At 39.3% G+C, this 27,338-nt stretch overlaps 1 protein-coding gene across 1 annotated transcript in view; it reads right to left on the minus strand.

Moving 5' to 3' along the window:
- The window catches only part of tiam2a (TIAM Rac1 associated GEF 2a), a 65,087-nt gene that overhangs the window by 1,286 nt on the left and 36,463 nt on the right, over positions 1-27,338 (minus strand). Inside the window, exons 8-23 of the mRNA XM_079458406.1 lie at positions 27,113-27,259; positions 26,362-26,440; positions 26,190-26,279; positions 25,813-26,022; positions 17,301-17,392; positions 13,568-13,756; positions 6,926-6,994; positions 6,637-6,762; positions 5,751-5,859; positions 4,450-4,629; positions 3,863-3,981; positions 3,644-3,752; positions 3,317-3,375; positions 626-722; positions 455-536; positions 218-375 (exon numbers count right to left, since the gene is read on the minus strand). Of these exons, the coding sequence (XP_079314532.1) occupies positions 218-375; positions 455-536; positions 626-722; positions 3,317-3,375; positions 3,644-3,752; positions 3,863-3,981; positions 4,450-4,629; positions 5,751-5,859; positions 6,637-6,762; positions 6,926-6,994; positions 13,568-13,756; positions 17,301-17,392; positions 25,813-26,022; positions 26,190-26,279; positions 26,362-26,440; positions 27,113-27,259 (1,915 nt within the window). The remainder of the gene's footprint in view (positions 1-217; positions 376-454; positions 537-625; positions 723-3,316; positions 3,376-3,643; positions 3,753-3,862; positions 3,982-4,449; positions 4,630-5,750; positions 5,860-6,636; positions 6,763-6,925; positions 6,995-13,567; positions 13,757-17,300; positions 17,393-25,812; positions 26,023-26,189; positions 26,280-26,361; positions 26,441-27,112; positions 27,260-27,338) is intronic.

The raw sequence follows: 27,338 nt of genomic DNA on the forward strand, positions 1-27,338 counted from the left end.
TAAAACTACCAAAAACCTCAATCCTAGGCATCATGTCAATAACAAATTTCTAGATGCCCAGACAGCGAGTCATATTCCATAATTTATTTAAAATATTCATGTCTTGGATTCCGTAAGCGTGGAGACTGTAGGGTATGAAAGTTAAGCCTAAATGTGGGAATTGAATAAATAGTCGTCCTCACTTAAAACGAGTGGATGCTTGGACCCGGAAACTGACCTATCTTAGCAGAGGCTGGCAGAGTCTTCCGGAGGGGACATAGTCGCCTTTTGCAGGTTCTTTCAGCAAGTTGCTCAGTTCTATTCATGTTTTGTCGCAAATTCTCCCTCAGGATCGAGCGAATCACCTTGATGAAGTCGAGTTTGCACTTTGGAGTGCTGCAAATGATAGAAGGAAATTGTTAACTATGTAAAGGATTTAAATTAGTATATTGATTAAAAAATAGGCAATTCTTACCTGCTACATAACTTGAAAACCCTCTCAGGCCTGCCCTCTTTTTCTGATTTGGTGTGGATCAACTCCCAGATGCAGTCAGTTTCTATACAAAGTATGGAAAGGGGAAATATTTCTACAAGTAGATTCTTTATTATTACCATCTTAATGAGACAGACCAGATGTGTCTATTACCTGCAGTATTGCCATGTCTGATCTGCAAGGCTGACAGGGGAATGAGCCAGCGAAGCTTAAATGGATCCTGATTTCCATGGGCTGATCTTGATGTTGGCTGCCACAAACAAAATTTAAAAGGATCTTGTCACAAGTAAACAGCAAATGACTAATATACAGAAAAAAAGTTAAAAAAAACATTGCTTCCTTTTACATTGGCTTCTGTATAGGCCCCCTGGTCCCTACACTGATTTTCTGAAAGAGTTCGCGGACCTCTTATCGGATTGGTTAACGTTGATAAAGTACTAATTGTCGGAGATTTTAATTTCCATGTAGATAGCGCTGACGATGCACTAGCAGTGGCGTTTACAGAACTGCTACACTCGGAGTAGTACAACACATTAAAGGACCCACTCATCGATTTAATCATACACTAGACCTGATTATATCTCACAGAGCCGATCTAACCAATTTAGATACTATACCTCAAAGCGACGATGTCACCGATCACTATCTAATAACATGTACACTGCGCACTGCAGGAATCGGCCGTTTAACTCGTTATCAGCAGGGTAGAAAAATGTCCTCGACTACTAAAGATAGTTTTGCAAAGAGCTTGCCAGATTTGACTCCTTTAATAACCATACCAATAAATACAGAATTGCTCGATAACATGACAAGCAAATTAGGCACTATTTTCTCTAATACATTAGGAGCCGTCGCAGCTGTGAAGTCAAAAACTATTAATGAGAACAACATAGCACCATGGTACAATAGCACCACTCGCGCCCTTAAAAGAGAAAAAAACAAACTGGAGCGCAAATGGAAACAAACCCAATTAGAGGTCTTTCAAATTTCATGGAAAGAGAGTGCAAACTGTTATAAAAAGGCACTAAAAGCAGCAAAGGCTGAGCACCTCCGTAACCTGATAGAAACTAACAAAAACAATCCAAGGTTTTTATTTAGCACAGTTGCAAAATTAACAAATACACAAACATCACCTGACCTGGTTATTCCACCGCACCTTGGTAGCAATGTATTCATGAAATTCTTTACAGAGAAAATCGAAAACATATAGACAAAATAGTAAAAACTCAACCTCCAAGTCTGTCCTATGAATTAGTACCAACCATTGCCCCAAAAGAAAGGCTCCAGTGTTTTTTACCTATAAAACAGGAGGATTTGATTAAACTTATTGCAACATCTAAACCTACAACTAGCTTATTAGACCCCATACCAACTAAATTATTAAAAGAATCACTACCCGTTGTAATTAAGCCCATTTATAACCTTATCAGCTCGTCAATTAATCTTGGCCATGTCCCAGGACACTAAAATGGCCGTCATTAAGCCTCTTATCAAGAAACCAAACTTGGACCCCAACGAACTAGGAAACTATAGACCAATTTCAAATCTCCCTTACATGTCAAAAATACTAGAGAAAGTAATGTCCACTCAGTTATGCGCTTTTTTAGAAAATAATGACATACACCAAAAATATCAGTCAGGCGTTAGACCGCATCATAGTACTGAAACTGCGCTCGTTAAAATTACAAACGACCTGCTTATAGCATCAGATAAAGGTAACATCTCACTCCTGGTCCTGCTTGACCTTAGTGCTGCGTTCGATACCGTAGACCATAACATACTTCTAGATCGCTTGCACAATTATACCAGTATTGAGGGACAGGCACTACAATGGTTCAGATCTTACTTATCAGACACACACCAATTTGTCAAATTAAATGGGGAATCATCAAATCTAACACAAGTAAATTATGGATTTCCTCAGGGATCGGTTCTAGGACCCTTGCTATTCTCCATATACATGCTGCCCTTTGGAAACATTATTAACAACATGGAATTAGCTTCCACTGCTATGCAGATGATACCCAGCTATACACTATATCTCATCAAGACCAGATGATTCCTCCCAGCTATCCAAATTGGCAGAGTGCATCGAATATATAAAACATTGGATGACCTGTAATTCCCTTCTTTTAAATTCTAATAAAACAGAAATATTACATATCGGACCAAAGACATGTAAACCGAATATTTTGGATAATAACCTGCAAGTTGAAGAATGTACTGTTACCCCAAAAAATACATTAAGAGATCTAGGCGTTATATTAGACAGCAACCTGTCATTTCGAAATCACATCTCAAATGTCACAAAAAAAAGCCTTTCTCCACCTTAGAAATGTTGCCAAAGTGTTTGGCTGATTAATGCATTTGTGACCTCAAGACTTGACTACTGTAATGCACTACTTAGTGGCTGTCCTGCATCATCAATAAACAAACAACAGTTAGTTCAGAATGCATCTGCCAGAGTTCTTACCAGGTCCAGAAAATACCATCACATAACCCCAATGTTATCAACCTTCCACTGGCTACGGGTTAAGTATCGTATTGACTTTAAAGTTATTTTAATCACTTATAAAGCCTTAAACGGTTTAGCCCCTACCTACTGTACCTAACAGAGCTTCTATCACACTACAACCCATCACGCTCTCAAAGATCTCAAAATTCAGGACTTTTGATAACACCTAGATTGAATTGATTTGAAAAACACTATATAAGTGACTTTGTGCTGTTTTCTTGTACTTAATATTGACAGACATGGACATTAGGAAAAAATGTATTGATAATATTACAATCTGACCCCTTTACGGCACTTCTGATAAGGCCCAAAGTGTAAACAAAACTTACCATTTTCTTTTTCATTTTGATGGTCTCCCTGTACAGCAGAATCACTGCTCGCTTGAAAACTAATAACACAAAGGTTTTCTGTGAGTCATACAGAGCCTCCTGGTTTATATCCAGTGTGATATAACAAAAGATCTTTAATTTTTTTAAGTGTTCTGGAAGCGCTACGTGGAAAGGCAATTATTTCAGTCTGCTATTTAAAACCAAAGTAAAAAACGTAATACGTGTTATAAAATGTAATATACATGAGATATAGACATTACTAAGATATACAATTTTATGTTAGCACAAAAAATACAACAATATTATGGGAAAAGAGCAAATCCTTGCCAAATACTGTCAGCTCTGGATCCTTTTTCATACGGCCCAGTGATGGGAACGGGTTGAGCCAGATGACAGAAGAATGCATGAGGAACTGTCCCATTGAAATCTCTCTGACCTGTAAGAAAGACAGAAGTTAGGCGTCAACGAATGCAATGAAACGCATTCTGTCGTGGTCATAAGCCTGATAGCGTGTGTGAAGCATTCAGGCCATATTTGCAGCTGTACCTCCTTCTCGGTGCTATTTTGTTCTGCTACCAGCTGATCAAATACTGCACCATAGTCCTCGTAGATCTTCTGCATCTCATTTATGTGGCTAGCAACTTTTTCCATTTCCTTCAATGCCTCTATAATAAAAACAAAACTGTAAAACTTAGTCATAATCCAGCCCTGTTCCATGAATTACAAACTCAATAAGTAACCACAAAAGTCTGCTATTCCAAGTAGCCAAAAGGGCTTTGTGTAAAGCACAGACTGCTTTTCATTTAAGCTCTGAAATAATCATTTGTACACGCACATAAAACTCGTCATGAAAGATTTTATATCAGTGACAACAAACACCACCGGCTCTTGTTTGTTTTGTAACTAAATATGATTTGCAAATTGTGAATATGCGCATTTGCAAACAGCATTTGTAAGGCCCTCTAATCTGTGCTTTTATTTGAGGAAAAAAGCGGCTCAGAGATTGTTCTAGATGTTTTCATTCGTGTAATACATTTTGATATAACATGCCATAAGGGCAAGGAAATAAGTCCAGTTTTACAGTGAGCTAACCCTTTAATTTTCCTATCAGTGTGTGTGTGTGTGTGATGTACCTGTGAGATGGTGATGCTCCTCACTATCTATGTCTGTTAGAGATACCAGCTCGCGGAGAAGCAGTGGGTATTTCAACACTCTCTGTACTGGTTTGATAAGGTAGGACTCTAGAGTAGTTGAGTGCTGCATAGTTGGATTTCTTGCATTAAGGAACTCCTTAAAGGATCGATCTGTTTTAGCTGGGGAAGGAGGGCAGACGACATCATCAATACTAGTGCAACTAACTGTGCCAGCCAGGTAAGTAGCTTCGGGCAACACACATCCACAAGGAGGCAGCATAGGCTGCCTGAAACCTTGATACAGCCACTGCAGTATAAATGCAACACTGCAGACAGTGAACAATGCCAATATAACCTGGTAGACGGTACCACGAGAAGAGTGGAGTTAAGAGATGTGCCTGGATTATTCACTGATGTGTAGTGAAGTGTTTTATGGCCAACTATAGTGTCCCTTACTCAGAATTTGTGCTCTGCATTTCATCCATCCAAGTGCATCCATACAGCAGTGAGTACTGAATACGCACACTGTGAACACACACCCAGAGCAGTAGACAACCATTTTTGCTCAGGCGCCCGGGGAGCAGTTGGGGGGTTAAGTGCCTTGCTCAAGGTCACCTCAGATGTGGATAATGAGAGGGGGAGAGAGCATTGTTCATAAACTCCCCCACCTACATTTTCTTGCCGGTATACTGAGACTCCGGCCTGTGACCTCTGGGTTACAAGTTCGACTCTCAAACATGAGTTAAGTTAAATGGCTCCCCCACGGCAAATAATGCTAAATGTATTACTATTACTGTATTACTAAATGTTCTTATTCAAATCAAGAGGAGCTATTAGAGCAGTAATTGAGGCACTCCTCACCCCAGATGGATTGACACTTCAGGGAGCAATTGGCAGGCAATTAACAAGTCAACGCAAAAGTCGTTTTAGATTTGTGAACGGAAGCCTTACCACAACACAAGCAGAGTGTGAGAAAATGTAATTACAAGCCCTGCTGACAGACAAGATGCATCATGTTGTTGCTTCTGCCGCACCAGTGTAGCATGTCATGTCCTGAGCAGCAGCATGGTACTCTTGTTTTGCAATGGGAGCGAGAGGTTTCATTTACATTTAGGCATTTGGCAGACGCTTTTATCCAAAGCTACTTACATTGCATTATCCTATACATTTTACATAGGTATCTGCAATCCCCTGGGATCGAAGCCTCAACCTTGCGTTGTTAACGCAATGCTCTTACCACTGAGCTACAGGAATGATGAAAAATAATGGTAATACTAATAATAAAAATGTCCATGCTGTACCTCGTTCCAGAACCTTTTGCACTTTGATGTGGTTTGCACAAAAACCACTGTAAAGTTTGAAGTGCTCTGCATAATATAGAAATGATCCACCAAGGGAGAAGAGCAGCCTCTGGAAAGGAAATGAAGAAAATGCGATGCTAAATAATGAAAAAGAGAAAATTGTGATATAAAAGAATATGGGTCTTCTGTCAGGCTAAAGTACTGTAATAGGATGAAGGACTTTTTTGAATTTATGCTTATTTGCATAATAATTTTAAATTTTTACATCAGTCTACATGCCTCCCTGCATTTTTCACAAATGTATCACGTCTTCTTTTACTGAAACAACAGCAAAAAGATTGACCATCGGCGCCATCTGTCTTACAGGAATTAAATAACTGTTGACAATAAATATTTCCATCCTTGATGTGAAAGTAAAATAAGTGTAGCCTATGTGTGGTTTTACTGCTCACAGCGGACAGCTGGATAAATGTGGAGGAAGGGGATTTATTCTAAACTAAACATTCTTTGTCTGACATGCTGTTTTCAATACCTTATTTGGTATAACAGGTGTCTTATTGTGAACTATATAAAGATGTTTCTTCCATATAGTTTCTATACCTTATTTGGTTTTAACAGGTGTCTTATTGTACACTATAAATGAGTTCAAAAGCTTGATGCCTCTCTGTGTCTTGTTTTTGTGCTCCCAGACCTCCAGAAGAATTCTCTCACAATATCCAACCTATTTATGATTTGGGATTTTAATGGTGATCCAAAACACAGAAAGTGTAAGGGAGATTTAGTGTTCGATAGGAAACTGACATTTTACAAGGGTCAATGTGAATGAACCATTACTCTAGAAGAGCTTTGTGTACAGCTGTATAAATGAAGATAACTTGGTGCCCACCTTGAATTGCACAGGGGTCTCCAGGATACTGAAGTTTGGAGAGGAACTAATCTTCTCTTCCAGGGTTAGCAGGAAAACTTTTTGGAAGCTCAGCATCTCTGGAAGACTGCCAAATAGGCTCTCCATCTGAAGGAAAGCAAACCCACAAACAAAATCTGGTCAGAGGCCAAAATGGGGACACAGAGCGTGAAAGCAAATTAGGAATTATTACTACAATAAATGATTGGGTAATACCTTCAAATCCTACACTGAGCTTTCAGTCTTGTTCTAATATGAAGTATTGCCTTACCTCATCTTGGGTGAGAAATCTCTCCTTTTGCAAGGGCCTTAGGTAAATTTCAATCAGGTAGTTAAGATCCTGGATGAATAAAGATGGTCGTTATAAATCATGATCTCTCTTTAATGTGAATTTTCATACCACCATGATTGTGCTTCCCATCCAAACAAAAAACTAATTCACAGGGAAATAGTACGAAATATAGGACTAATTTGGTACTATAGTATCAGAAAGGTCAAAGTTCAAAAACTACAATTGAAATAATATGAATAGTAAGGTAATCCTCTAAAATTGCTCAGATGTATAAATATAGCTGCATGCAGGCATCTAAGCCAGCTTTGCCTTCGTTGAGTAGGCTCAGGACTCGCATCCTAACACACCCAAGTGGACTATACTCGCCAAGTCCAGAAAATTGCCAGATAAGGTCAGTTACGGTTCATAGAGACTACGCATGATTACACACATATGCATATACAGTTCACATGAGGAGAATCATCTTTTCAGGTTAATTTAGTCACATCCATTTAAGAAATGACCCCGTCTAAATGCATTGAGTTGCTGTAATGTGTCTGGCTGAGTAGCAATTTGGGTTTAGACGCAATTAAACTGGTGTACCTAATAAAGGTGTGTGTTATGTATAGCAATACAGCATCTTACAATCAGCCAGACATGTGCCAGCAACGTTAGATGTATAGCACTTTATATGTCTAACACTGTGTTCCTGTGAGACACATTTCATTATTCTGTGTCTTTGCATATAGTATTAAACACAACGACGCACACAAGCACAGTCTCATTCACACATGATGCACAAAAGTATACAGTGCACGCACACTCTAATGATATAGAGGGAAATAATATGCAAAAATACACACACAATATGTAATGCAGACATAAAAATGCACATACACACTGTGCATTTACACACTGCAGTGCACCAGACGACAAGGCCCTACAGTGGACAATGAACGCAGCTGCAAAAATCATTCCCTTTATCCTGGACATATTTATCGTTTCTTTCTTTAGGTACACTTTTTACGTTAATATAATAAAGGACCCTGTTATGGTCACGTAAATGAAAAATAATGTTTTTGACAATTATTGATCAAAAAATGTTGAAATTGCTTGAAAAACCTAGGAAAACCAAAAGTAGTTTTTTAACATCATCACCGATAACTCACGAACCGTTCAATCGACATCAATGGTTCGAGAACTTTCATTTGATATCAATATTTTGTGTAAATGCCACATGATTCTCAAGTGTTTAGGCAACCAACGGCCCATTCATTTTGCCATTTTTAATGTTATAGTGCCAGCTAGTGTCCAAACGCCACGGAATTTTATAGGTTACCTCGGAGTGATAGTCTATACATATGTTCCAAGCCCAAATAGTGCTCGAGTTATGGCCATTTTAATGTGATAGGCTCCGCCTATGTGTGTCGGATGTTACAACTGTGTCAGTAGTTCCCTGAGATAGGACGAAGTGTATTGTTCCCTATCTCAGTAATAGAAACTACGGTCCAAAAAGTCCAATACTGAAGCCATTGGGAGTCTATATGCCTTTCATTACAACACAAGGTGAACAATTTCCACTTAAAGGCATAAAGTTTCCTTGTGGAGGGAGCTCTAGAATTAAGGATTGTTTCAGCAACCTCAGTTGAGAGTCCCCGATTAATCAGCTCACCCCCATGAGTGGCCGAGCGATGTAAACTTCTCCTGAGCCCATGCAGAGAGGGCATCATCTCAGGCCCCCTTGATGCTTTATGTAAGAGACCACTGTCGAATTGTCTGTTCTTTCTAGAACATGATGGTCTCTGAGGACTCGGAGGAGTACCTCAGTGCTTGTAGTACAACATCTGCAGGCAATTTATGTGGAATTGGTGATGCTGTTTCTCCAGAGCCCACTGGCTGAGCGACCTTCCACTATTGTCCCCAGCCTGTGAGGGACGCATCTGTCGTCACTATCCTCCTGTGACATTGCGCCCCCAACTTCAGCCCTTGCTTTAGAAACCAAGGGTTCTTCCATATTACCAGGGATGAAGGTATCTGGGTGTAACCCTGATCATACGGAACGGGTTGCCTCTCGGGGAAAACCCTTTGCCTTTTAGCCACCACTGTAAAGGTCTCATATCCAGGGGGCGAAAAGGAATCACGTTGGACGCTGTCGCCATTAGACCCAATATTCTCTGAAAATGTATGACAGTGTAGGCATGACCTAACTTGATCCTGGACATCGCTGTCATGATAGATTCGACACTTGCAGGGGACAATCGTGCCTGCATCGTGACCGAATCCCATACTGCCCCAAGAAATGTAGTTCTCTGTTGAGGAGATAAGTTACTCTTTTTGGCATTGAGCCGTAACCCCAGATGCTTCTTATGGTCGAGAACGAGATCTAAATGTCGAACCGCCTTCTCATGACACTGAGCTAATATTAACCAGTCCTCTATCCCTTGAAGTCTCAATGGAGCAAGGGCTGATCCATGCATTTTGTGAAGGTGCTTGGGGAAAGAGCAAGGCCGAATGGAAGAACTCAATATTGGTAAGCTTTGCCCTCGAAAGCGAACCTGAGAAACTGCCAATGTTGAGGAAGGATAGAAATGTGGAAGTATGCATCTTTCGGATCTATTGTGGTGAACCAGTCTTCAGATCTGATTCCGGCCACTATAATAGCATCTTGAACATGTATCTCCTCAGAGATTTGTTGAGAACTAAGATCTAAAATGGGCCTCAGCCCTCCATCCTTTTTTGGAATTATGAAGTACCGGCCGTAAAAGCCTGTCTGACTCTCATGGGGGGGAACATGGCCCCTTTCACCAAGAGAGACAACACTTCCCTTTCTAGCACCCCATCCTTTTCGGGGTCTACTTCGGTGGAAAACACCCCCTTGAAATTAGGAGGTTGGACAGCGAACTGAATCCTGTAACCCTTTTCTATCGTCGAGAGGAGCCATGGTGTGAGATTTGTAGAAGCTTTCTACACTTGATGCTCTCTAAGGGGCACCACAGGTGTCCGACAGCTTGGGCTGTCTCCTTAGTAGCCCGGAGAGTAAGATCTGCTGCTGTTCTCAACTCGTTGAGCAGACCCGGAACTATTACCTTGCCCTCTTTAATGTCCCCCAGCAAGTCGGCCTGGTATGCCTTCAGGAGACCCATGGTGTGTAGGCATGAGCCCGACCTGAAACCATGTACGTCTTGCCCACCGAATTTGACGGGACTCTACACGGTTTGGCAATGTCAGCGATTTCAAAGATGATGCCGATTCCGGCCAACGTAACTTCCACCTTTGGTATCATGCCATAGCCCTTATCTCTAGCCCCTAACACATTAGAAAAATTTGAGGACGTGGATTGATTTGGACACCTCTGAATGTATATGGGGAAAAATGGCAACCCCCGATGTTGAGGCTGTACCCGTTTTTCAAGAATAAAAAAATCCTTGATTTTACTGACAGACAAAACCTTAAGTCTGACTTAAACGCTGTATTACAACATCACTTTGTAAAGAAAAAAAACAGAGTCCCTGACGATTGATTGATGGTTTATTGGAAGGCGGACCTCTGTCGCCATGGAGACCATAATACAGAGCGCTGCATTTCTCCTCATTCATAGTGAAGAGAAGCGAAAAGTTGGGACATTCGAAAGGTTTCCTTCCATTGAAGCTCGTCAACAACACCATCGACAAAGTTGTACCACCATCTACTCGTCCTCCTGAGTCTGATCCAAAAGCGCTGTTTAAAAAGCTTTCATCACCGTAAATGAGTGTTAAGATTTTGCTGTAGGTCTCTGCTGGTGGTTATAGCACTGGTGTAGTAAATCTACACTTTGCTGGAGAAGCATTAACAAACTATTGCGCAGCGCAAAAAAACCCCATCTACTCCGCCATTGATGTGTTTATTTCTCCTTCGTTGTGTTAGGATATACACATATACATACCACACCCCCACACCTAATATACATGCGCAGGATGTCGTTTCCTCATTCTTGCATATTTCGGGGTTTACACGGAAATGAGAACGCCGTGGTTTTCAAAAACTTGCACTTTGAAACCCGTTTTTAAAATTTTGCGTTATCAGTCCCCTAAAACGCAGTTTCCGTGTAAACGGACAGCCAAATCGCATAAATTGTTTTGTGCTTTCACTTGAAAACGGCCTCGTGTAAACGGCCCCTAAATCTGTGTTAGTGAGCACTTCTCCTTTTCCAGGATAATCCATCTGCCTCACAGGTGTGACATATCAAGATGCTGATTAGACATCATAATTATTGCTCAGGTGTGCCTTAGGTTGGCCACAATAAAAGCCCACTCTAAGGGACCGTTTTCAAGTTAAAGCGCAATACAATTTATGCGATTTAGGCGTAATACAGTTTTAGAAATTTTTGCGGATCTGTTTAAAATGCAGATTGTTATGATAACGTTGTCATGTGTACTTGAAACTTTTCAAAAACGCAAAGAAAAACGTTTCAGTTTTTCATTGTGTAAATGTGTCCTAAAATGTGCAGTTTTACTGTATTTGGGTGGTCCGAGCATCCCAAACATGCTCAATGGGTGACATGTCCGTTGAATATGCTGGCCATGCAAGAACTGGGCCGTTTCAGCTTCCAGGAATTGTGAGCAGATCCTAGCAACATGGGGCGGGCATTATCATGCTGCAACATGAGGTGATGATCGTGGATGAATGGCACAACAATGGGCCTCAGGATCTCATCATTTAGCATTCAAAATGCCATAATTTTGAGCATAAAACACCCATGTTTTGAATGAAATTAACCTCCAAGAAGGCCCAGCCTCCCTCTCTCGCCTCCTCTGTTGCTGCAATCAGTCCATCAGCCCTGGATCTGCTGGCATCTGAAGACACCTCAGCTCACCCTCAGCATGCCAAAGGTGTTGGTTTAGATGCGCTTTTGCATCTCTAGCTGCCAGTTGCCTCGGGTATTCCATGTCTCCGCATCCAGCCTCCAACATCCTGCTCCACCTCGGCCATTCAACCCATCGGCTAAACCTTCGCCCACCTCATCCAGTGGCGCAAAAAGTGGGTATGCGCTATAAACGCGATGGTTTAAAAAATTTGAAATAATAAAAGTTAAATACATTTTTATTAAATTTATATAAGTTATTGTATATATAAAAAGTTATATACATTTTAGAGGACTAACAGGCTAGGCGGCACAGGAGCCCTCATAAGATTCCATCATATAATTCATTTTAGACATAGAAGGGTAACCTCGCGAGTGGGCGGGGCGCCGTGAGCAGCAGTAACGTTAGTGAGTTGTCGTTGAAATTTGAATTTGAAAAAGATGGATAAACCAAAAAAGCCTTCGGGGGCTAAAAATAGAAAAAGAAAGATGGAAAAAGCAGATGGCCTGTCAAGGGATGCGACAGCAAATAAGTGGATGGTGAAAGGCAACAGGTAAGATTTAACATGTGACGTCTATTCTTGCAAATACAATATTCATGTTAACAGACTAATGTTAGCTAGCGAGCTTGCTGAGCAACCGACCGAAAGGGTGGCCATACATCCGGATTTTGGCAGGTAAGCAATATAGGAGAGCCCTTGAGGCTTGTGTGATACAAACTAGACCGGACAGTGACTGGGTGTTTGCGTGAGGTTCAAAGGCTGATGGTGATTATGGTCTGCAGGTGTGGGTGATTAATACTCAGGTGACGTTGCGAGTGGTGCTTGTGAGTGGGTGGAGTCTGGCGTGCTTGTGACACAAGTGGTTACAGCAGCCAGGCGCCTCTGCTCCAACCACATCACACCTCTTTGCCCATTTTCGATTATCCACGAGTGACACGCTGCTCAGACGGCAACGGCTGGCTCTGCCCACTTTAAGATTCAAAACAGCTCCTCAGAATCCTACAGGTGATAATCATGGACACTTCGTCCATATTTGATACAGTCTATGGTTTTAACCGCTCTATATATATATATATTATTTTATGTTTTAACAGGTTTTACAAGCTGTCTTAGCCATTTTATCCCTGGCAGCAGTCATTATAAAGGTGGCAGTGGGGCACAAGTGGTTGACTTAGTTTTGCAGAGTTTCTCTTGTATCGTGGATTTACCAGACAGATTTACCAAGGATTTTGGATTATCCCTTTGGATTTGGATCACCGGTGGACACTTTTCATATTTGGACTTTTAACCCGCTTGTACTTTTAGATTGTTTTAGGGTATGGCTTGTGTGTTGTTTTAAATTTTAATCTCACACAGTTTAATCTGACCCCATTTTAACTTTAATAACCTAGCTGATAAAGCTAATTGTTACACCCAATTTCAATCTAGACTGAAAACACATCTCTTCAGCCTAGAATACATAAATTATGAATAATTATTCTATTTAATAACTATTCTAATTAATAGGCTATGAACAGCAGCTTGGTGCCTCCCACTAACACATCAGATGACCAAACACATGCGGAAAGATGACACCGTCCCTTGCAAGGACTTTTAGATGACACCAGCTTCAGACTATATTCTAAATCTAATTAATTTATTATTTTTTTCTGTTTGTGTTTCATGTTTTTTATATTGTGGCCTTTGTGTAAAGCTGTTTTTCAAAAGTGTAAACTATTATAACAAACTATTATTACAAATAAACTTGAATTGAAATGAATCATGTCTTTGTTAATAGTGGATTATATAGTCAGTTCTCACCTTTACATATGATTTCTCTGTGTCCACTAATTCCTGAATGACCTTGCATAGTCTCTCTGTGGCAGACATATGCCGTGGATAGGGCCTCAGCATCGATGGTTCTGGTCCCTTTGGGTCCCTCTGGCCCTCCATCAAAATTCCAGAATCTTCTTGGAAGTATTGATACAAAGAACACACGTTGTCCAAACTCTGCAGGAGACACAAATAGGATAACATTTACATTAAATTATTCTGTACAAAGTGTTCCCTTACAGTTCCCTCAACATTCAGTAGAAGCTAGGCTACGCGGTCTCCTTCCTAAACTGTAATATAATTGCGGGCCAATGCCGCTCAAGACGGCAAATAGAAGCAGTGCCTCTGCAGGTATATAATGCGCCGTCTTGGCGGCATAAACTCAGAATCTTCCTCTTTTACAGAAATTGTCCTACTTGCAAGACTGCTGTGGAGAAGACGCAATAACACAGATTTCCTCTCGGCGTTGCAGCATGTCAAGAGTTGGCACACTGTGTTCGGGACCTGTACCACCTCAGCGTTTAGCTGGGGCTGGTCTCTTGGTGGAATGTGGTCACGACAGGCTGATAGGCCCATCGCGACAGAGTTTTGACAATCACAATACACCTGTAATGCAAGGTTTATGTTTTTATTTTAATGACATTTGTACATCCCAAACACAGCTACAACTGATATGTTAGATATATAGTGTGCGAATAATCAAGTATTGACAATATTAAATTGTATTGGGGGTACCGAGGGGACAACCAATTAACAAGCTGATGAAATTAATGAGGTGCTTTAAATTGGGACACATCTAAAGGCTCTTGAAAGGGAAGGCATTTTTGCTTTGGCATATCTCTGTTATCAAAACAAGTCTGAGCTATTTCCACAGCAACATGTAATTCTAGAAAGCACTGGATAACCACAGTTCCATATTCAATAATAATGTTTTGTTCAAAGGAAATGTACAACTACAACAGACATTTGAATGGAGCACTAACAACATAAACGTTGTTAAAACATTTTTATCTACATAAATGAATACTGAATAAGAATTAAGCTCCCTAATTACTATAAACCTTGTGCACTTTGTAAAAGATATCTCTGAGGTACCATGAAAACAGATTCTTCAGAAGCATTCCGGCAGGTCACACAAGCAGCAAAATCTTTCCGCAATCGGGCCATCTTATTCTGTGCCAGACGATGTAGAGTAAGAATTGATAAATTAAGGAAGATGTCCTTGCCTTCTTTGACACGCTCTGACCAGAACCAGCACATGGTAAGAAACAAGTAGATCACCTCAGTTGGTGAGTGCTCATAGAGGATGTGCTCAATGAGTGTGGAAAGGTAGATGCACGGCCTGGCATCACACTGCCATTGAAGCTGACCTAGTCCCATGAGCAACACTTGAAACATTAGTTGTGGATTTTTTACGGCTATCTTCTAGACACCAGTCTACAGGACTGTTAGATAAACCCAGATTATTAGCTTGCTTACAAACCATATGCTGATTGACTGTCTTCCCATCCCCCAGCTCAACACTGGGGTTTTGGATATTAAATATAGGTCTCTTACTGATTTTTTGAAAACATTTCTTTTTGTGTTAAAAACTAAATCTTGAACTTTCTATAATGAGAAAATTTTAACATAATTATCAATAATTATTTGGAATTTGAACAACATAAATGTTTAACAGAACGTAAAAACATGGACCACTGATGTGTCACTTTTAACATAAAAGTCACAGCCATGGGAAGTCATTTCCCTTCAAAGTGGTAAAAGTGTTTACATAGAGTGGCATTCTTTCTCTCAGACAGCACTCAAAATTAATTACATTACAGGTTGGAGGAGTTTGGAAAGCACAACAGAAACACATCAACAATGTCAAACACACAACAAAACATTGCAAAAATCGCTGATTACTACATAAATTTAAAAAGGCTTCAGGTTCAGAGTTCCTGAATAAAGCTGAGCTGGGACAGCTAAGTGAGGATCTTTCCTTCTGACCCAGCCTGCTTTGTGTTAATGTGTATGTTGTCTGTTTGTGAGAAAAAAACATGTTAAGACCTGTGTGGACAGAGTCATTCTTTATTCTAAAAAAAGTACTTGCTTACGTTGTTGTTCCTGTTGAAGTTGTTCTATTGGCATCTAAACACATTGGCCACTTTATAAGGTACACCTGTCCAACTGGTCGTTAACGCAAATTTCGAATCAGCCAATCACATGGCAGCAACTCAATGCATTTAGGCATGTAGACATGGTCAAGACGATCAGCTGCCGTTCAAACCGAGCGTCAGAATGGGGAAGAAAGGTGATTTAAGTGACTTTGAACGTGGCATGGTTGTTGGTGCCAGACGGGCTGGTTTGAGTATTTCAGAAACTAGTGATCTACTGGGATTTTCACGCACAACCAGGGTTTACAGAGAATGGTCTGAAAAAGAGAAAATATCCAGTGAGCGGCAGTTCAGCTAAGAACAGGAAACTGAGGCTACAATTCGCACAGGCTCACCAAAATTGGCCAATAGAAGATAGGAGAAATGTTGCCTGGTCTGTTTAAGTCTCGCTTTCTGCTGCGACATTTGGATGGTAGGGTCAACAACATGAAAGCAGCCTCAAATGGCCTCCACAGTCACCAGATTGCTTTTAATCCAATAGACCACCTTTGGGATGTGGTGGAACAGGAGATTCGCATCATGGATGTGCAGCTGACAAATCTGCAGGAACTGCGTGATGCTATCATGTCAATATGGACCAAAATCTCTAAGGAATGTTTCCAGTACCTTGTTGAATATATGCCACGAAGGATTAAGGCAGTTCTGAAGGCAAAAGGGGGGGGGTCCATCCCGGTACTAGTAAGGTGTACCTAATAAAGTGGCCAGTGATCTTAGCACTGTTATCAACATATTTCTCTATTTAATGGCAGTAGATATGTGGATGCCACTGATATTGCAAATGCAGGATTTTATTTTGTTCTCTGGTAATTTATTGTATTTTGTACATAGATGGAGCTGTCAATACAAGCATCAATCATATTTTGCATCACTGTAATCTGACCAAATTTACAGGCGATACATGTCCTAAAAATTTTAATGATTAATCTCTTGATAATGTTGATCAAGTATACGAAAATAAGATAAAACTATGTCATTCCTTTGGGCGAGAGCAGAAGGGTAGCCATCTCGTCAAAGTCAGCTCATGTTTGCAAGGGAGCGCAAAATAAACCTTTAGGAATTAAATGACCCTACCCATTCTCAACGATCTGCGTATACATAACAAGCTGATGCAATGCTCTTACCACTGAGCTACAGGAAAGCTATACATGTACATGAAGAGTAAACACTGAAGTAATAAAAATAATACCGTTAGGTTTAAGGTTTGGGTACAGGTAAAAAGGACAAATTGCTGTTTAATATTCATGCACGCTAAGATTGGCATATCATACAAATGCAAATATAGGTGTATTGTATGCACGCACAATTGCACTTTGGTGTGCACATTACACGATAATGCAACAGCTCATGTTATTTATACGCAATTGATAAGAATGGGTTCGGTTATCACAGTTTAAATAAAAGGCCTATCCGTTTTTTCCTTGTGGGAACATTTACTTTACATGTGTCTACATCACATCAATGTGATTTGCCCCTAAAAATTAAATAAAATACAGAAACAGAGGCAATTAAATATAGACCATCTGAAATAATAATTGCACTTCATTGTGCACTGGAATAGTCCTTACCTTACTATGATGCACTGTTCGATGGATTTGTTGTTGATGCTGAATATCATTATCTACAGTTAAACCCAAGATTTCTGCCGCACAGGACACATCTGAGGAGATTAAAACAATTGTTCACTGTAACTCATATTTCATGCACAATGTGCAGCAATTTGTGATGGTGTAGTACGGATTGATAGAAAATTGTCAGTTATTGACCTGTCGATCATCAAGTTCTTAAACATTTATGCATTTGGCAGACTCTTTTATCCAAAGCGACTTACATTGCATTGCATTATACATTTATTTCTGACCATTTGCAATTCCCTGGGATTGAACCCATGAACTGCCTCTGAAGGCTGTCCGAACGTGTTTCTCAGAGCTGCCTCCATAGTCATTGCCTCATGAGACAGCGAGGCAACAAGTCAGCTGCCTAAGCTTTCGGACGCAGCCTACTTATACCTGATTCTTTCACTCAATACGCCTATTTCACTAAATGGCGAACAGAGACCGGAAGTAGGGGGAAACTTTTTTCTGGTCGTACTGCTGCCATACCCCTTCATTCATTCATTCATTCATTCACTCATTCACTCATTCATTAAGCTTTTCTTACAGGAATTCATTTTATTTACCAAAAACAAAAGTAGTAGGCCTATATGTTGTCCGATTTATTCATGTTTTACTGGGATTTTTTACGCTGTGCAACAGGTCTATCATGGCGAAGTCTTGTTAGTGTTACTGCATGCATTTCTGAGCATTGTGATCTTTGTGTATGATCTTTGGATTCTATATGTCTCTTCTGAACCTCTGCTGCCTGCCCTGACCATTGCCTGTGATTTCGTCTGTGAATATTTGCTGCCTGTGTAACCGGTGGCTCGCGAATGCCCTGCGACACCAGTTATAAGAGACTCTGTCTACTTTGCGTTGTATTGTGGGAAACAGACATGGGGCATCAGTTCAATTGATCATTTAATCTGATCGACAAAGAAACATACAAGCAGCCTCTCAGATTAAAAAGCTCTTATTGAGCTATCTCCCATTGAATTACATTACAAAAGGGAAGAGGAGTGGACCGAACAGGTAGTTAAGTCACCTAGCGATCATAGCACATTTAAAGGGGAAGCACACATTGAGATTAGGTACCCACGAAACATACTTTTATGAACACTTTTAGGTGAATTAATGAACAATTTTGGGTGAATTATAACAATTTTTAGTAGTACACTTTGTATACCTGTTACACCTGCCCTGATCTTTGCCTGTTTCTTGAACCTTTGTCTATAAAAGCTGAATTTAGATCCAAAACCCTTCAGGTTTCTGAGCAATTCGTATCAATGATACATTTGTTGTTATTATTGTGTTCTTTGGACTTCATGTAAACAAGATGTAAAATAGCTTATAAACAAAATGTATAAGGAAAAAATGTGAGTTAATAAATCCTGAAAACGAACTACAATCATTCCAGATGTCAGCAATGTACAAAGCTACATGTGATAAGAATAAAATCTTTCTATATATGCCTGTGCCTTTTCTTTTTGTCGGTATCACATATTTTCATTTATTAACGTCCACAGAATTGCATGTATGAAAACGTGTATCAGTACTTCTCTGTCAAAACTTCATATAATATTTACAATGATCGAGACGACACAAACTTGTGCATCTGTAACAGGCCCTATTCCGAAGGGGCCTCGCACCTGGTGGGAGACGGGCGCTCTAACTAGGAGGCTAAAGCTAAACCTGCTTGCGAAAACCCAGCAATAGTCCTTCATAAAATCATCCTACGGAATATCCTAACAATATCTTCAATATTGACTGAATAATACCAAAATCTTAGTGAAATCAAGGCTTGAAATTAAACTTTGATGCTTGTTATAATAATCAATTTCATTATGAGATGTTAGCCTGGGTTTTCAAAGGGTCACAAATGTTTACATGGTGACCAATAATGCTAATGCTAAATGTAGATAAAAAACGTTATGGTTAATAAAATGTCACAAATCTGGTTGAAAGGTTGGAGATAAAGCAAACAGTAAACAGACTGACGGATACAAATGCTTTAATATTTGCTGCATTTTGTTCACAGTTGTGTGTCCATTTACCTGCTCTGTGTGTCTGCACTAGTGTTATTCAAATAAGCACGTGTCTGCTGCTCTTCATGCCGTCATTTGACGGCAGCGTGCTCGGAGCGGAAAGGGTTCAAATGAGTCGCGTTTGGCGGTAAGTATAGATATTGGAGGATATAGCAGCAAAATACGGAACTGCTTGTGATCCCGGCCAACCCAAAGATTCACCACAACCTTGCCATTCAACTAGGCTCATCAACGATTACACCGTCCAGCACAGCCAGAAACCTGGGAGTGGTAATCGATGATCGGCTTAACCTCACAAGTCATGTTGCCAGCACCACCCGGTCCTGTAGATTCATCCTCTACAACTTTAGGAAAATTAGACCTTTCCTATCGGAGCACTCTACGCAAGTCCTAGTACAGGCTCTTGTCCTGTCCAAACTGGATTATTGCAATGCGCTTCTGGCTGGACTTCCTGCTTGCACAATCAAACCTCTCCAGATGATCCAGAATGCGGCGGCAAGAGTGGTCTTCAGTGAACCGAAGAGAGCGCATGTAACTCCGCTCTTCATCAGGTTACACTGGCTCCCTGTTGCCGCCCGCATAAAGTTCAAAGCTTTGCTCCTGGCCTACAAGACCAACACCAGATCTGCACCATCGTATCTCCACTCGCTAATGCAGATCTATGTTCCTGCCAGATCACTGCGGTCTGCAAAAGGAACAAGGACTAGTGGTACCATCCCAAAAAGGAAAAAAGTCACTCTCCCGTACCTTCTCTGGATCTGTTCCACATTGGTGGAATGATCTACCAGCTGCTACAAGATCAGCAGACTCGGTTGCCATCTTTAAAAAACGCCTAAAAACGCATCTCTTCCGTCAACACGTCGCTGATAGATTTTTCTTAATTGTCTTCCCTTTCCTTCTTTAAAAAAAATTAATAAATAAAAAATTACTAACCTCACTATTCTTAGCTTTTTATACTGTGCTAGGCTTTAATGGACTAGTTTGATACACTTATGTATTTTGTTGCCTATAATTGCTTCCAATGTTTCCTCATCTGTAAGTCGCTTTGGATAAAAGCGTCTGCTTAATGACTAAATGTAAATGTAAATGTAAATATAAATTACAGAAATGTTCACGAGAGCGTGTGTGATGTCATTCTGCGTTGTGAAAACGCGCGGCTCAATTTAAACAACCAAAATAGTCAAAAGTTTTAAATTGTTTTAGGCTGTCTGTCTGGCGGTCTGGTCTAGCGTCTGTCGCAATAAGACATCTCGGGGAGTGACAGCTCTCTCTTGCTGGCCTCTGTTACTCATCGTTGCTGTAGCAAAAACTATAAACGAAACCGTGCTTTGAATTTGATTAAAATTATATAATTGGAAACTCCAGACTTCTTTTATAAACTGCGCATTATGACTTGAAACTTCAAAATCACGACGGACATGTACATTTTCATGCACAAGCTCAAGTGCCGTGACGTGACATGTGCGGTGACATAGCCTACCCTCTACGGACACTGACAACAGATTTACCATTCCTTCTTACGAAGAACCAGTTATTGCTGCTTTGAGCAAAATTCTTCCTTGTTGTTACAAAAAAGGTCATTACCACTACTTCCGATGTACACAAGTTATAGTTTGTGTGTCTGCTGAGTTAAAAAAGGTGCTTCACGATTCCATAGAAGAATCACTTGATCCTTTAAGATCTAAAGAACCTTTTTCACAAAAAACTACTTTGAGTAATTGATTCTTTGGGGAACAAAAATGGCTCTTCTATGGCATTGCTGTGTAGCACCTTTTTTATAGAACATGGAAATTCTTGGTAATTGGTTGTTTCCAAACCAACATTTTTCAATAATCCAATATAAAAAGTTCAGAATCCAATCTCTTAATTGTTGGCCATTTATAAACGGGATAGGTATTTTCAACTATCCAATGGCCGAAAGGAATTGGCCACTTGATGCTTGCCAATCAATTTAAGATAAAATCACCTTCCCAGGTTGGAAACTGACACGAAATGGTTTTGGACAGAACCCAGATGCAGGCAGACGAAGGGTTAACTTGAAATGTTTATTAAATAAAAGACCCACAATTGGGAAAAACAAGAACAAAAACACACTAGCAAACACACACTAGAAACAAACACAAAACAAGAATCTTTAAATTGAAATAATCTTTTCACAAACTGTAAACTGAAACAGGGTAGTCCAACACAACAAGAAACTGCGATACTACCGTGAGCATTGATAACCGACAATAGACAAAAGATAGTAGATAAAGACAAAGACAATGCACCAACACTGAACAGAGAGAAACTGAGACCATATAAAGGGAGACACTAACGAGGAGTGATTACATGGGGAGAGTGGTGACAGCTGAATGGGAATGAAACCCTAATGAAATTACAGTAGATAGGAGGGTGGGGCTGAGAGACATAACAGGAAGACACGTGGCATTAAGTAACAACATAAAGCCACATGTCTCCACACATAACACAACAGAAAAAACGAAAGACGTGGCAATGTCATGACTCTGCCCAGGGAGCCAGAAAGCTCGAGACAGGAAGGACAGAGTCCTAACAGGAAACACCCCATAATTCAGTAACACTCCTTCCTGTTCAGATCCCAGTCTCCTTTTTTAAGAATGTATAACCATGACATGCATTTAAATCAACATCATTTTCTGATTTGCATCTGTATTCTACATATTAAATATTGAAATCTATATATTAGTTTGTTCGTAACGACCAGAGCCGGACAGTAACGGAGTACATTTACTCGAGTACAGTACTTAAGTACAATTTTGAGGGATCTGTACTTTACTTGAGTATAATTTTTGGGGAGTACTCATGACTTTACTCAAGTACATTTGAGAGGCAAATATTGTACTCTTTACTCCGCTACATTTCTATCCATAACCGTAAGTACACGTTACTTCTAAAAAGGAAAAAGAAAAATCTCGGAAACCACCAATTTGTTTTTTCCCTCTCAAACGTGATTGGATTGTGCAGGCGCCACTTATTGGGCGAGCCTATCAGCAACAATCACCCAGACCTCAGAGCTCTATCATTTGCTGTACACAGCTGTCAATCATCTCACGTCTGCATGACACGTCCTGTGTACACTTCCTCATTCAGGACATCCGCGATGAAGCTAAAGTAACATTTCTTCACCAAAACAAGAAGCTAATAAATGCACGATTGAAGAATATGTGTTTTGTGTGTATTTTCATGCGATTTGGGGGTATTTTTATATGAATAAAGAATAAAGGTAAGGGAAGAGTAGCCAATAGCGTCATATAAAGCGCTAAATATAACATGAAATGAACTTGAAAACATCGCGACCGGTCAGCTGATTTTCTTTAATCATTATTATTTTCTCTTCTTTGCTCTATGCTGCGTGTATAACACGGTCAGGTTCAGAGGTGTGTCAGAACATTGCTATATCGCCTTCTTTGCTGGTTTAGGTTTATTGATTTCAGGGGCGGCGTTTGTGTATGGCCCTAGCGTTCAGAAAACATTGTTGAAACAAAGTACGTGTGCATAATGAGACTCATTAAAGATAATTAAACTGCTTTACACTGATGTGTACATGTAGCATAGGCGTCGGAAGCATGTGTATTTGAGAATGTATAAACACCGTTAATTCACATAGCGTCATTGACGTATAGTCGGTAAGACCGAAGATATGTAGTTTTGACGTGACATCATCGTAATGTTGGTTCCAAGCTCTTTTTGGCTAAACTCGTTTGTCTGCATTTTCCACATTTAAGATCATATACAGGCATTTATTTTCAATAAAACAAAGAAACTGTCTACAAAATGCCTAACAGTGGTTTTGGAATCAAGTGTGAGGTTATGGGTAGTGGGGATGGTCTTTATTTTCCCAATTAGTAAGCATCCATTTAATAATTTTAATAAATCGAATAATTTACACTATTGTTATTGTATTTCATTCATAATGTACAACGCTATCTGTGAAAAATTAAAAAAATATATTGTACGGAAAGACTTTGTAGTGCAGTCGCAGTTTAGGCTATTATGTATTTTGCGATTTGCCACTAGCTATGCCAGGATTAGCTTAAAAATGAAAAGAATCGAGGCTTAACAACCCTGCGACAAGGTAAGACATGTTTTATATTTAATCTTGTTTGCTGAATCTGATCAATGGTTGGTTTATATTTTAGTCTCATAGTCGATTAACGTAGTCGTTGGTGGTGGTTATGACAACATCTGGCTGGGTTATTTTTTACTACTTTAAGTTTTGTGGTTACATATATGTGGTATCATTTGGTTTCATTGTGGTTCGTTTTTGTATGGTCTGAGGAAATTTCGCCATACCCTAGGTTTTGATGAAACGCCACTACTGATTGATGAAAAAACAGAGAAACTCACATGTACACACAATTGTTAGCTGAATTGTATTTTCTAATATTACTCATTAATGTAAGCCGAGTATTTGCTTTGATGTTCTTGAGTATGCGGTGTCTTGTTTAAAACTGTTCGGTTCAAATGTGGGTGCAAAAAATCCATTAAAACTCTAGCAGAGGTGAAAAGAATAAAGCATGGTAAAAAGATTAAAATTACTTTATTTTACTTTAAATTCCTTTAACATTCTCCAAGGTATTAACATTAACATTTTTCATAACTCCATGTAGGACGTTTCTGTACATAAATGTAAGCACTGTGGCAGTAGTAATGCAATATTAAGAAAATGTACTCTTGTACTCTTGATACTCAAGTACTTTTAAAAACATGTACTTCAGTACTTTTACTTAAGTACACATCTGACTGTAGTACTTTTACTTGTACTTGAGTAAAATTTAGCAAGGGGTATCTGTACTTTTACTCAAGTAATGAACCTGTGTACTCTGTCCGCCTCTGGTAACGACATTATGCAATCTCTATTGCATTTTATTGAAATGTGGTGACATGATGCTGTAGTTAAGGATGTTGCGAAAGGGCACAACAACAATCTGTTAATACATTTACTGCAAGTTTTAAACCAGTTCACATAGGGGTTTGCCATTTCTTATTTAACCGTATTTGGACAAAATGAATGTTTAAATCGTACATGTACATTAGTAGAATTATGACAAAAACAATAATTAGCTTCAGCTTTTAAGCCTTATAAATGAAATACTTTGGTACTGGATAAAACTAATGTGACAGTGCTGGAGTGGTGTTAAAGTTTAATATTTCCCCCCACAAAATGCTCTTTAAAGTACTTGTTCATAATTTGAATGAAATACTTGATATAAAAGTGATAGTTGACCCATATATGAAAATGATGTCATCATTTATTCGCCATCATTTACTTACCTCATGTCATTTCGAACTTGTCATTTCGACTTTCTTCTTTCCGCGGAACACAAGAGAAGATAATTTGAAGAATGTTGATAACCGAAAAGCAGTTGCACCCATAGACTTCTATTGTATGGACACAAAACCAATTCAAGTGATGCGCTGTCATCGCTTTTCGGTCAACAAAATTTTCTCTTGTGTTCTGCGGAAGGAAGAAAGTCTTACAGGTTTGAAATGACAAAGGGGGTGAGTAAATGACGACAGAATGTTCATTTTTGGGTAAACTTTCCCTTTAAACTGGCGGGTGTTATGTGGATGGTGCATCCCTAATGTTATGTCAAATGCATATAAAATAAGTTTTAATTTCTTTTGAAATACTCATTTATTACCAAAATATAACCTGGACAATAAAGTTCTACTGTAGTGCAGAGCAACCAATGTCCTGCACATTTCTTATTTTTTAGTCATAAACAAAAAAAAGCTTAATAAATTACCGTATGATTTATTATTTACATTTAAAAGATTCCTATAGTAAATATTCTCTGACAAACATTAACATTATTATAAACAATGATTATTATACAAAACATAAACACATACCATACATCTAAAATACATAGTCTGAATCCGGTCCACCCCACTGTTGCAGCTCACAGTATTCACTGTTGTCCGTTCAGTAGTTCTACAAACTATTGAGTTACAACAGACAAAAGTCCATCAAGAGGAAGTCATGGAGGAAGTTTATGGGTGAGGTGTGACAAGTGTCAAGTGTCTACAAATGGTTTTGGACTCATAACAAATTGAAAGTTGTCATAGACTAATTTAGGCCATGAAAAACTCCAATGTTATACGTTAGACTTTTTTATTGTGTTTAACACTTTATCTAAACAGTGAAAATTAGTAAGCACAACCCTCTTAGCTGTTTTAGAAACTTTTCAATGGAAATTCTAATGCCAACTATTCTAATTCATTTCTCAGCAAAATAGGGCAATTTGACAAAATATAAAATCAGCATAGGATCTGAAAATTGACCATTTAGCTGATGGGTAAAAGCTGAAAGAGGGCTTGGTGATGTCATTCACAAAAGGAGCAAGACGTGTGTTAAGAAATCAATATTGATTTCAGATTGATGTTTTTATTTTGTCGTGCATGTATTCATGTACCTGTTGACGACTTGGCTATGTGGTGGTTTTTGAGACCTTTTCTGTTTAGAGGCTTTGTGTTTGTTTCTGTGTGGTATTGGATGGAGGGCAGTGGGCGTTTCACAGTCAGCTTCACAGTCAGATCTTTAAATAAAGTTGGGATCAGAGCTAGGTCCAGAGAAGACACCTCAAATCCATTCAAAAACAAGATCTCATCACCTGGCCTGAGACCTAACAATGACATAACATTATCAATAACAAATAACACTTTAAGTAATAACAATTGTTAACTGTTAAATTGTACTGTGGCACAGAAGATCTGCTCTATCTTTCCATATCAAATATTATATTTCTTCAAAGTGTTAATAGTGAGATAAAAGCTACAACATCACAAGTACCTTTGCTGAAAGCAAGCCCATTAGGGAGAACTTCATTGACAGTGATATGACTGTTTCTGATGCTGTCAACATAGCCTGTAACAGCAAACCCTTGTGAATAAGGAAAAGACTGTTAGCTAACGTGCACTGGTCCCCATGAGTTTACAGCCACTTTCATTTTTAGTTTGCTTACCAAAGCCTACAGTTAGAGTTGGTCGAGAAATTTGCAGAGTGAAGGTCTTAAGTTGGAAAACTTCAAGCTCATCATATGACTAGAGTGACAAAGAGGAAGATTAGTGCACCCTCATTATATGCAGATGATTTATTGGATGGGTTAAATGCAGAGGTCACATTTTGGATATGGGTTACCATAACTGACAAATAGGTCACTCTCATTTCATTATTTGTAACTGCAGTTGCAGCATTACACCACAATGGAGGCACTGTGAGATGCTTAGAGCACAATGCTACTCTGAAGAGTTGCACTTAAATATCCTATTTGGAGCTATATAAGCTGTTTTTCACGTCTGTTCAGCTGTATATTGTTTCAATTTATAGAAAAGGGTAATGGGGTAAATCACTGTATTGTTATGATCTTTTCAGGTGGCTTGCTGAATCAGCGTTATACTGTACACGGAAAATGGAATCAGAGCTTGTTAGCAGTTTCTTAACATCATCATCAACAAGAGTAAAAATTTCCTCTTTTTAAATTCTGTTGTGCATTTTGCGATTAAAACACTGTTAGTCCTGTCAGTTCCATAATTACTTTATTAAAAGTAAGTCTTTTTTCAAAGTCCTGTTATTTGCTCCTGTGGGAGAAAGTTCCCATCAGTCTGTCATACGTTAACATAAGAGGTAGAAAAACGGATATGCAACTGCACTTTGCAAGCATTCATCCAGCGACACATCTTCACCAATGGCTGATTTGATGGTGGGTGGAGTACCTGTGAAACAGATGGCTTTCTTTCATGACCCATCTTGATAAGAGTGTTCAGGCCCTTGATAGATGAAAAAAAACCTTTTCTACAGTGTCCATGTTTGCATTGAGACAGAGAATGTTTTTGCATTGTTGCCTCATCCCTGGAATAGACCTGTGTGATGAAAACAATAAGGCAATTAACTGCAGCAAACTCTAGTTTTGGAAAAGAAAATGTGAACTAGGAACAGTGT

The sequence above is a fragment of the Barbatula barbatula genome, assembly GCF_947034865.1.
Source record: "Barbatula barbatula genome assembly, chromosome: 6".
In the NCBI taxonomy this organism is placed as follows: domain Eukaryota; kingdom Metazoa; phylum Chordata; class Actinopteri; order Cypriniformes; family Nemacheilidae; genus Barbatula; species Barbatula barbatula.